Here is a 12,221-nt window from a genome sequence, read left to right as displayed (position 1 = left end):
TAGCTCCAACACAATCCCTCTGAGTCTGAGACACCAAGAAAAGAAAATCAAACATGTTTCAAGCAGGCAGGAAACTAAAAGAAAGTGATGGCTGGCCACACACAGTCCCTGTGGGTTTGGCCCTTTTGCTGCGTCTGGCTTCTCTTTGTCTGGCAATCGGAATATGACACTGCTAGGCAAGCTCTGATGTGGTCCACTGTGTTCTGGGCAAAACCTACTAGCGAGGGTAATGGGTTGAGAGATGGTGGGGAGAGAGAGGAGATGGGAGGCTCTAGTGCTGAGATCACCAGCCTTGTATTTTTAGAGCACAGTGAAAAGCCATTATTGATGGCTCAGGCTGAAGACGCCTTCACAGCGACTCATCAAACCACGGGGGAAATTAACTGAGCTTCCATTTCTGAGATGAGTTATTGCCTCTGCAAACAGGGCCAGATTTAGAGCAATTTCCTGCCAAGTATATTCACTGCGGCCGGAGGAATCCCTGAAAACTCCCCCCTGCTGCAAAACGATCTCTGTTGCTTTTTGGCTGCTGGCTTCAGTGTCAAGCAACGTCTCTGTTTGTGGACTGGTGGACTGCTGGTTAGCACAGAGCTGTCCCTCTTCTTTCATCACGCAGCAACCCATGGGATAGGAGTAGGGTGAGATAGGGCCCTGAAATGCTTTCAGTATGAGCATGGGGACACAGTCGGCTCAGGGAAGCGGGAGAAGTACGCAGCCTTTCATCTTGGAATCAGAGGTGCCAATCTGACGCAGGCAACTACATTCAATTTTTGTCTCATCTGCAGACTCCATATGTGACCTGGCATGAGTCACTTCAGCAACTCTTTGCCTCAGTCCCCAACAGTCACATGGGGAAGTTCCCTTCCTTCCTGGATGTGGATAAAATCTATTAATGACTGTGGCATACTCAGAGACTGCGTAGGGATGAAGGTCAAGTAAGTACATAGATAAATAGAACAAAAGCCCTTCTATCACAGTGACCCTGCAACCTCTGTTGCACCGTGTCATCAGACACGTGTGGAATTGATTGGGCCACAGCAGCCGAATGCCTAGAGCTGGTCCAGAGAAGGTCTGGGGTGAGGTGGAATGTTTTACCACGGCCCTCTCCATGCCAGCCCAAACTCTGGGACTGTCACTTATCCTGGCCATGTAGGCTTTTACGCTTCGCTCATCTCCATAATATCTGGACCTGCCATGCAAATGCTCAAAAGCATGCTAAGTACCGTACAAGCATACAAGAAAGGAGGTCCCTACCCTGACTAGCTTACGGTCTAATGAGACCACTGATAGATGCAGAAAAAGGGATACAATCGGGTGCTTACAACTAAGGAACCTTTTATTCCATACAATTCCTCCACATTTGAAATGGAAAAAAAAAAAAAAAAAAAAAAGCAGAAATGCCAAGGTTTTTCCCTTTTGCTTTGATCTGGCACAGGCTGATTAGAAAAGCTCTGCACTCCAAAAGCGAACATAGCAGCTCAAACAAGGTCAGGCCTATTGTAGTTCCTGCAGTAGGTTTCTTTGAGGCCCTGCTTCAACCTTTGAAACAATAATTCAATGCAAACATGCACCTGGATAGCCAGGGATTTACAGGCACAACCACCAGCATTATGTCTCATGCAGCAGGTGACCCTAAAAAAAAACTAGTGTGCTGTGATACAATGAGAAAGCAGATCAGCATGTTTCCTACTTCTAGAACAAGATCCTTTCGCGGACTGAGAATGGGTTAAAAGACAGGAAACAAAGGGTAGGAATAAATGGTAAATTTTCAGAATGGTGAGGGGTAACTAGTGGTGTCCCCCAAGGGTCAGTCCTAGGACCAATCCTATTCAACTTATTCATAAATGATCTGGAGAAAGGGGTAAACAGTGAGGTGGCAAAGTTTGCAGACAATACTGAACTGCTCAAGGTAGTTAAGACCAAAGCAGACTGTGAAGAACTTCAAAAAGATCTCACCGAACTAGGTGATCGGGCAACAAAATGGCAAATTAAATTTAATGTTGATAAATGCAAAGTAATGCACATTGGAAAAAATAACCCCAACTAGACATACAATATGATGGGGGCTAATTTAGCTACAACTAATCAGGAAAGAGATCTTGGAGTCATCGTGGATAGTTCTCTGAAGACGTCCACGCAGTGCAGCAGCAATCAAGAAAGCAAACAGGATGTCAGGAATCATTAAAAAAGGGATTGAGAATAAGATATTCTCTATCTTATTGCCCTAATATAAATCCATGATACGCCCACATCTGGAATACTGTGTACAGATGTGGTCACCTCATCTCAAAAAAGATATATTGGCATTAGAAAAGGTTCAGAGAAGGGCAACTAAAATGATTAGGGGTTTGGAACATATCCCATATGAGGAGAGATTAAAGAGACTAGGACTTTTCAGCTTGGAAAAGAGTAGACTAAGGGGTGATATGATACAGTTTATAAAATCATGAGTGGTATGGAGAAAGTGAATAAGGAAAAGTTATTTACTTGTTCCCATAATATAAAAACTAGGGGCCACCAAATGAAATTAATGGGCAGCAGGTTTAAAACAAATAAAAGGAAGTTCTTCTTCACACAGCGCACAATCAACCTGTGGAACTCCTTGTGTGAGGAGGTTGTGAAGGCTAGGACTAGAACAGGATTTAAAAGAGAACCAGATAAATTCATGGAGGTTAAGTCCATCAATGGCTATTAGCTAGGATGGGTAAGGAGTGGTGTCCCCAGCCTCTGTTTGTCAGAGGGTGGAGATGGATGGCAGGAGAGAGATCGCTTGATCATTACCTGTTCAGTTCACTCCCTCTGGGACACCTGGCATTGGCCACTGTCAGCAGACAGGGTACTGGGCTGGATGGACCTTTGGTCTGACCCAGTATGACCGTTCTTATGTTCTTATGTAAGATATTCCACAAAGACCGCTGTCCAGATCAGACCCTGCAGATCAGTAAATGCTGACGGGTGAGCAGCACCCACTGTCATGCTTTGTATCACGTGTGAGCAGCATTTGCATTTAAGATTATGGGAAACCCACAGCTCTAGGTACAAGTGATGTCTCACTTCAAGTTACATCAAAACATTCCTCCTTCAATTCCAAGTCCCTGGTTATCTGAATTAATTCCATGTCACCCTCACTCTGTTTGGACTAGCAAGGTGCTACTCGACAGAAGAAATGTGGCTGAGATGCAAGAACCACCAGAGCAAAATCTCTGAGCATGTGCCAGTCCTACCTCTGCCGTAAAGCCGCACCAACATAGTCCTGGCTGGCAGTAGAACGAAACAGACAGAGCAACGCTAAGAAACATGCTAAGATTGCCCCTGAATGCTCTCCCCACACCATTTGTGTGTCCCAAGGGAGCGCCTTTGCTTTTATTCTCACCCTTAACCCAGTTTTTTCCATCCAGCACCTGCGTCCCCTGCCAACCCAGCTGGAAGATGGACTGAGGTGCAGGGGGAAGAGAAACTGTCTGACATTGAGATACCAGCATAACCTCAGGGGCCATCTGGCACCAGTGAGATGGATGGCCCTGTCAGCCTTCACCCAGTGATGGCGAGAGAAGGCCTCCAGACGTGGCTCAGCTCACCCCATTTATCAAGTCCAGCTCTCTTGGGGTGGAGGCATTGGCGCACCGTGACATTTCAGGCATGCTACGTGGGCTGGTGGCAGAAAGAAAAATGCAACACACCATCGGGAGGCCTCCAACCAACCATCCATTCCCCTTCCCTGTCTCTAGTGCCATGGGGTTAACTAGATCGTATGTTTTCATGGATGATTGCACAAGGGCTTAAACTTGGTCCAGGAGAACTATTACCTCTCGTGTGTCTCTCTTTCGCTCATAATCCCCCACCCTCTCTGTTGACCCCCCCTTATTCCTCCCTTCTGTCTGCACAACAGAACAGGGCATCCATCAAAAGCCCATCGGCCCTGTCCCTTTTTGTCTTCCAGTTGCTTCCTTCATGGCCAAGAGCTAGCTCTGTGTGTGTGCGTGTGGGGAAGCAAAGGGACATTTTTTATTTAGAAAAAACCAATTCCCCCCCCTCCAAAAAAAACCGACCCAACAGTCAAAGACAACTCTGAGCAGGGCCCTCAGCCCCTTCGAGCCTCCCAACCCCCAAGGTGAATAGGAAAGAAGTGACAAAGCCAATCTCCTCAAGATAACCAGGTTAGAAGTGATGGGAACTGCTCATCAAGAAACCACCTGGGCTGGGAATAAAAAACCTGACATCTGGAAAACATAAGAGTGAAATTGTTCATGTCCCTGCAGGTCAGGGGTCAGCCTGTCAATGCTGAGTAATGCGTTTTAACTGTCAAGCTGTCCAAACCTCTACTACACACTCTCGCTTATTAGTGTCAACTGGGTCATCTCGCCTGGAGCCACTCTCCCCCCATGCTGAGCCTTCCCAGGGCTCCAAGTGCAGCAAGATGGAAAGATCAAGCAACCTCTCCCCACTCCACAGCCCCTCAGCACCAGAGAGGCTACGGAAAGTGGTAAGAGCAATTAGTAAAAGCATAGGATGGGAGTTCTGCACTTGGAAGGTCTGCCTGGACCAGGTTTCCTTGCTACCCACTGCCAGATCCTGATGTATGCAACATTTCTTTGGTACTTGCCAGTGAGTGTGTGTGTTTTAGACACTGGTGGCCATGTAACTTTCATTGCCTCCCCCCAGCTAAGGCTCTTCCCTGATTGGAGCAAGGACAGCAACTGCATGACTCTGGTTCCTTCATCTGGGCATGTCTGTAGCCAGACAGACCAACCCCCCATATCATCCATCTTATTTGCCTCTCTGAAGCATAAAGGGCAGAGAAGGAGCAGTAAAATCAGCATAGTCTATGCTGGCTCATCTGATCCTGAGAAGCTGAAAACATAGATATGAGGAGAGAGAGAACGATTAAGGCAATCAGCATAGCCATTAAGCTTTGATCTGCTTTGATGCAAGATCAGGATATGCGAATGTGCCCGGCTGGCACCCATGTTGATACGAACACACAGTCCCTGGGAGAGGAATCCCCCACTGAGAAAAGAATGCCCAGTACTTCCAATTTAGTTATCTCTCTTACAAGTGTAAATTAAGTTCACAACTCCCTTGTAAGAACTGGTCTCACAAAAGACAGACCAGCCCCATTTGGCATGACAGATAAGAAAGAGAAATACGTGACCCCAATGGGTATAAAAGATGGGTCCAGCACACACTCACTTTGAGTGTCATTCTACCCTCTACCTGCTGGTCGGGTTAGGTGTTTGACCTCCCGAGGTTCTATGGGGACGCCCACCTCGTATTTTCGTCTTTCCTAGGAATTGAGGGACCGGCCCTGGCCTGACACGCTGGAGTCGAGAGGCACAGAAGGGGGTAAAAATTGTACCTGGATGTGGTCCTCTGTCTTAAGTGTACACAGACTTAGAGTTCTTTAAAGATTAAGCTGTTACTTGGTACAATTATTTCTGTTTTCCTATCTTTATCTTCTTTGTAACCATTTTTAAGATCTATATTTTGCTAGCAGTTAAGAAATAGAACAATAGCCATTGCAACCATATGATTTATAAGCTTCCTCAATAAACCTGTAACTGTTTAAGTTTTAACCTGACTCCTTCAGTTGCTGTAACAGAACCAGGCACAATTTAAAAGAACTTCAGCCGGTCTTAAGGGACAGATATAGGGAGCCCTGACCGTCAGCTGACAATGTCCCCTGCAGCTTCTTAGAATCATAGAATCCCAGGGCTGGCAGAGACCTCAGGAGTCATCAAGTCTAACTCCCTGCCCAAAGCAGGACCAACCCCAACTAAATCATTCCAGCCAGAGTTTTGTCAAGTTGGGACTTAAAACCTGCTAGAGATGGAGATTCCACCATCTTAGGGAAATAGTTCTTCCTAATATCCAACCTACACCTCCCCCACTGCAACCTGAGACCATTGCTCCTTGCTGTGTCATCTGTCACCACTGAGAACAGCCTCTCTCCATCCTCTTTGGAACCCCCCTTCAGAAACCTGAAGGCTACTATTGAATCTCCCCTCACTCCTCACTTCTGTAGACTAAATAAGACCAAATCCCTCAGCTTCTCCTCATAGGTCATGTGCTCCAGCCCCCTAATCATTTTGGTTGCCTCCGCTGAACCCTCCAATGTGTCCACATCCTTTCTGTAATGGGAGCCCAAAACTGGATGCAATACTCCAGATGTGGACTCACCAGTGCCGAGTAAAGGATAATAATCATTTCTCTAGACCTGCTGGCAATACTCCTACTAATGCTCCCCAATATGTAGCCCTTGGCTACAAGGGCACACTGTTGACTCATTCTTCCACTGCCACTCATCTTACCTGCGCAGGAGCAGTTTGGGATGATTCTTGTTCTCCAGGTTCTTCTCAATCAGGTCCGAGAGCAGCTGCTTCAGCACATCAGTTGCATATTCCAGCTTTCCCTGCAGGCCTGTCATGATAAGGGAAGCCACGTTGCCACGGTCACGCATGGAGAAGCTACGCTGCAGCTCCAGGGTCCGGATGAACGTCAGCAGAAACACCTTGTTGTTGATCAGCTGGGCAAAGAGCTTCAAGGCCTTCTCCACATTCTGCTGCCCATTTCCTTGGACCTGTGAAGCAGAGGACAACGATCTCAGCAAGACCCCGAAAGAAACTATGCCCTTATTTCTAACTTCACCACTGCTGTGAATCTGGCTCGCTGAACAGTAGCGCTTCTGCTTGGAGGCTGAAAGCCCTACGAATGACAGACATTTTGTACTTGTTCTGCAAAAAAGAAGTGACACTCCCATAAGTAAATTAATTACTAATTTAGACTATTGCTTTATTATAGAGAAACAGTAAAAGATTAATTGAGGCTTTCAGCCAAGCCTAGTTTTAAGTAATTCATTATGAGTCAAAATGATAAACTACATTAAGCAATTCTTCACTAAACATCTTGGAGCCTTATATATTGGTTCTACCAACATTATATAATTAAACAACTGTGTAATTGGCAACACATTTATCACTCCTGCGGTTCTGTATTTCATAAGTGAAACCAATACAAAGCGGACACATTGGTTTGCTAGAAAATCAGCTTACTTGGCAATTTAAATAACACACATTGTGTGCAGGGCTGGAAAGTTTTGGAGATTGGCAATGGGAGAAGCCAATTCAAAGGCAGCCTGAGTTTAATGCACGAATGGTGGCCAGCAGTTTGCTGTCAGTGGCCTAATTTTAATCCAGTTTGTTAATTTTAATTCAATCCTTTGTTAAAATAATAATAATGATCTTTTGTATTTTTACAATGCCTTTCATAGCAGAGCGTGACTTGATAGAAGTGATATGCAGGGATCCCTTCATTCATGCATGAAATGCAGCCACTTCTAGAGCGATGCACTGTAATTGATCAATAGCAGACTCAGTACTGGTTGGCCAAGAGCACATCTAATTGGACGGTTTACGTAGACAGAACACAGTGACCCATACTGGAATCTGGCAGGCCCAAACCAGCTTATGTCAACAACACCAGGGCAGCTGTAATGACCACAAGTGGTCAAGGCCTCTCTTTTACAGCTCATCCTAAAGACAGTGGGCGAGTCTTCAGAGGATGTTAACAGCATAGATCCATGGACGTCACTGGAACCACACCAATATTTAACAGCTGTAAAGTATCCCAGCCTCTGCTGGGCCTTCTAGTGCCACACTGGGGCACCAAGTCAGCACCGTCTCAAAGGGAAAGCACTGCATGGTGATCGGTATGACTTCCTGCAGCTCCAGTGTTTGCTCATGAGCTGATCCCCTCAACCCACTGCCATTTGCAGGAGCCTCATAGGAACACAGCACAAAGCAGTGAGGACTGAAGTTAAAATGGACTCTGATCTTAAAAAAAAAAGGGGGGGGGGGGTGAGTGGGAATGAAAGCTACCAAGGGAGAGCAGGGCCAGGTTATACCAAGGTTATACCAAGGTTCTCTCTCATCCTTTAGAGAGAACAGCAATAAATCAGGAGACCGCCCCTAGCCTGATACCCTTTGCTTTTCGTCTACAATAAAGGGATTAAAAGAGACTTAAAAAAAAAAACAAGCAAACAAACCAAACCCTGATAAGGCAGGCAGCCAGCTTGCTGCTGGGCTTGCAAGCTCCATCGGGGTGCTTTAGCAAGGGAAATAATAAAATAATAAAACAGTCCCCAGCCCCAGAAGAGATCAGGAGGAAGCAAGCAGTGTGTTAAAGAGATAAAATGTCCAGCCATTTGTTAAAATGAACTCTGTGCTTATTTCACTTATCCTAGCACTTCTAATAAGATCCGGCAAGGGAGGTGGGAAGGTGCTTCACAGCTCTGTGACTTTCAGTTTAGCTTCCCAGAAGGGACCAGGAAAACAGTCCAAGCTACGTAAGCACATGGAGCAGTGGAGAGGGAGAGCATGCACCCAGCCATTTCATTACCTCCAGCTCACGCAGGACGGGGTGGTCCTCAATACCAGGGAAAAGGACCCTCATGGCATACGTCCGATAATCAAGGTATGGGATCCCGGAGCGATCCAGGTCGCTGGTTAATTCATTGATGTCTGTCTGCAGCTCTGCAAAAGCTGTTCAGGTGGAGGGGAAGGAGAGGAAGAGAGAGAAAAAGGTGTAATCAAAGGGATCTGTGGGGAATTGAGTCTAAACAGAAAGGATTTTGGTAACAGCCAGCAGTCTGCCTTCCTGGCAAGCAAATCCAGGATGGTAAATGAGCCATCTTGGGAAGCTTGGTCACTGATGGACCTCACTGTGTAGCTCAGACATGCCAGCATGGCTGGGAGACACTTTCACAGCAGCAGCAGAGAGAGGGAAAATGAGTACGCACAACAGTGCAAAGAACAGATGCTGAGAACAAAAGACGTTTGCTAATTTGTATGCCGGTCACACCTTGTGTATAAACACACAAAATACCTTGAAATGCTCCAGCTATAAATAAGGATACTATTTTAAAATTGTTTTGCCTACCACAACCTGTCACTTTCTTTCTCTTCTCTATCTACAAGTAATACCACTAATCTAATACCATGCTTCAGGGCCTAAACTGCCATGCCAGAAGGAGGGGTCAGGAAGTTATGTATCTGTTGATGGATAGTACAGCACAGACATAGATTTTCTGGAAGGGGTGCAGGTGGGGGTGTGGGTAGAGGTGAGGTGAAACATAAGATGCTAGATGGAGTACTGATGCTTTCATCCATAGTTTCTATTACTCTAGCTAGGCTCTCGTCAGCCATGAATCCATACATCTGTCTTAGTCACATGTCATTCTTTGCCTTGTTTGCAAGGGCATTGTATTTTGTTTAACTGGTCTTGATGGAAATTCCAAGAAAATGAATATAGATAATTTTCTATAATTTCCTCCCTTCTGTTTATTTTTTCTTGATCCACCAAGCTTCCTACAAACTATATAACATATCTTTTCTAGGATGCACAACAGTAAATCTTCCCAGAGTGTTTTTTTTTCTATCAGAAGTCAGTCCCAGGTTAGCCTGCTGCCACTTGGCTTCCAGCAATGATCATTTAAATTCTGTCTTTGTGTCCCTGCTGGGACCACTGAGCCCAGCCTGTCTTGTTGCTAGGGACTAGATTCCTACACTCAGAAATTTGTAAGTGACAATTCCAACGAGTTAAAACAACAACAACAAGGTTTCTCAAAAGCAAATCAAGGAGAAAATTCTTTCTACCCCAAAGGTTCTGCTCTTGCTAGCTTAATAACCATTGCTGGGAAGAGTTTATTTTTTCACCCGCAGTTATGCTGCCAAAAAAGAAATGTACTGAGATTTTTATCTAGAGAGGTTATTTATCTCAATGGTGCAGCGATTATGTCCTTCCACCCTAGTTCCTGCATTCCGTCCTCTCCTGAGTAGGACCCCATCAATTTCACAGCTGTGAAAAAGGTGTCATGGACTGTGGAATCTGATCTCCCCATGCTGGTAGAAGTTTGGGACACCCAGCTGCTAGTCTTGCCAGGTGGGGCAGGGAAAGGAGTTGTCTTGCCCCTGGACAGGGGCCAGCAGAGACACCTTGAGAAGCAGTGCAGAAATGAGGGAGCACTCCGTTGTAGTCCTGCCCCAAAGGAAGCACAGAAATGATGCTGGAATTCTTGGGACCGCCCTTCCCACAACACTATTGCAAAACAAACCCCAAAGCTTAGCTTCCTTGAACCCAGATGAGAGCAGGACTTCAACCCACAACCCCAGGCACTTCAGTGTGATAACGTCTTTACTAGGCCACCTCCTCATCTTCCAGTTGCACCCTTAACCCGGGGTGGCCAGCTTGCTCTCAAACTGCACCACCAATTAGAACATAATGAATTGATGTAAACACAATGTAAACACCAGAAATTCTGGAACGGATCCATTAAAAAACCTCTGACTGTGAAATTGACAAGACTGAATGGCGTATTTGGTAGGGATCCATCTCTTCTGTGCGAGTTGTGGGAAATGGTCTGCCAGAACCTTTTGGCCATTTTGGACCCTAGGGTTGTTGGGGAGTCCCCAAGTGCAGTCTTTCTCTAGTTTCCAGCCCAAGAGGGGATAGGGGAACAAGTGGAGGGGGGCGATAAGTTGGGTAGCCATCCAGGTTTTCCCTGACAAGGCCTCAGGCCTTTCTCTGGGCAGATTTTGGAAATATTAAAGAAGTGTCTATGGTTTTTCCTGGCCGTCCAAGCTCAGTGGCTGGAGAGCAGTGACTTCTGTCTTGGCACCCAGTTCGGAGGCCAGTGCCACTGTGTGGCGGCGGAGAAGGAGGGGTGGTGTGGTATGGTATTGGCACCCTTCCTTTCTGCCGCTGCTGGTGGCATCTCTATCTTCCATGCCGGGAGGCCAGAGAGTGTGGGAGCCCAGTTGTGAAGTCAGGGCCACCAGCAGCAGCATCACAGAAGGAAGTGTAGCAATCTATGCTATTGCCTCTTTTTATTTCGTAAGGTTGAGGAAGCTACAAGGGGGGAAGCTGTTCTAGATTTGATTTTAGCAAAGAGGGAGGAACTGGTTGAAAATTTGAAAGTGGAAGGCAGCGTAGGTGAAAGTGATCATGAAACCATAGAGTTCATGATTCTAAGGAAGGATAGAAGCGAGAACAGCAAAACAGAGACAATGGATTTCAGGAAGGCAGATTTTAGTAAACTCCAAGAGCTGGTAAGGTTCCATGGAAGTTCCATGGGAAGCAAGACTAAAAGGAAAAACAACTGAAGGGAGTTGGCAGTTTTTCAAAAGGACATTATTAAGGTCCCAGAAGCAAATTATACCACTGCATAGGAAAGACAGAAAATATGGCAATAGACCATCTTGGCTTAACCAGGAGATCTGCCATGATCGAAAAACCAAAAAGGATGGTTCAACACTGTAATAAATTGCCCAGGGAGGTTGTGGAATCTCCCTCCCTGGAGAGATTTCAGAGCAGGTTGGATAGACAACTATCAGGGATGATCTAGATGGTGATTGGTCTTGCTGTGAGGGCAGGGGACTGGACTCGATTACCTCTTGAGGTCCCTTCCAGTTCTAGGTTTCTATGAATCTATGCATTCCTCATCACAAGTGCTCATTTTCATCCGCAAAATGTTTACACTCTCCCTTCCTCTCAACCTACATCCCCCCATCTACAAATGCACAGCTCCCTACAGCTTTCCAGAATGTGGATACATTGATTCACAGACATTCTGGGTACAAATTAGCCCTCTCTCTTTTCCTTTCACTCCATGTAAAAATGCACAACACTCACACTGCCCCACAATGCAGTCTCCCCAATTCTACTGTCTCCCAGAATGCAATCTTTGACAGCATGCCTGAACGCAGGAGAGCAGCCCAGGGGTGTCTGCAGTACGCTCCCAGTCTGTTTTCTCCTGGGTATCTATGGTGCCATGCTGGGCTCCAGGAGACAGGCTACCAGCAGGTTCAGTATAGACTCTTCTTTCTCCTTGAAGGCCAGGGGAGGGTACAGGGTAATTCCACTTCCTAGTTCTGTCTATTTCCTCAGCAGAACCATACAGTTCCTAGGGGTCAGAGTCCCCTTGTGCCTGTACGAAACCCCTTCAAGCAAGAGGCCATTAGAGAATGACACAGAGTGACCAGACTCCCTGAAGCTTGAGCCATTTCCACAGTGTAATCTGTATGTGTCACTTAAGTAGGATCAAGGTCTAATCCTATTTTCTGCACATTAGGCTGGGTCTGCAGCCGATACACTTGTTACAGCCTTCCCTTGTGGTGGCCGCAGGGCGTTCTTGCCTCGAAGGCGCAGAGACTCTCCTGCTCTCTGAG

The 12,221-nt window shown here is 46.2% G+C and overlaps 1 protein-coding gene across 3 annotated transcripts in view; it reads right to left on the bottom strand.

The window, feature by feature from the left end:
* PLXNA2 (plexin A2) overlaps positions 1-12,221 on the bottom strand; it is a 326,357-nt gene that overhangs the window by 29,471 nt on the left and 284,665 nt on the right. For all 3 annotated transcript variants that reach the window (XM_075909971.1, XM_075909972.1, XM_075909970.1), the window contains exons 21-22: positions 8,395-8,537; positions 6,309-6,577 (exon numbers count right to left, since the gene is read on the bottom strand). In XM_075909971.1, coding sequence (XP_075766086.1) covers positions 6,309-6,577; positions 8,395-8,537 — 412 coding nt within the window. The remainder of the gene's footprint in view (positions 1-6,308; positions 6,578-8,394; positions 8,538-12,221) is intronic.

This window comes from Pelodiscus sinensis, chromosome 27 (assembly GCF_049634645.1).
Source record: "Pelodiscus sinensis isolate JC-2024 chromosome 27, ASM4963464v1, whole genome shotgun sequence".
NCBI lineage: Eukaryota > Metazoa > Chordata > Testudines > Trionychidae > Pelodiscus > Pelodiscus sinensis.
Note: the sequence above shows the minus strand (reverse complement) of the source record. Positions and strands in the feature narration are given on the sequence as shown.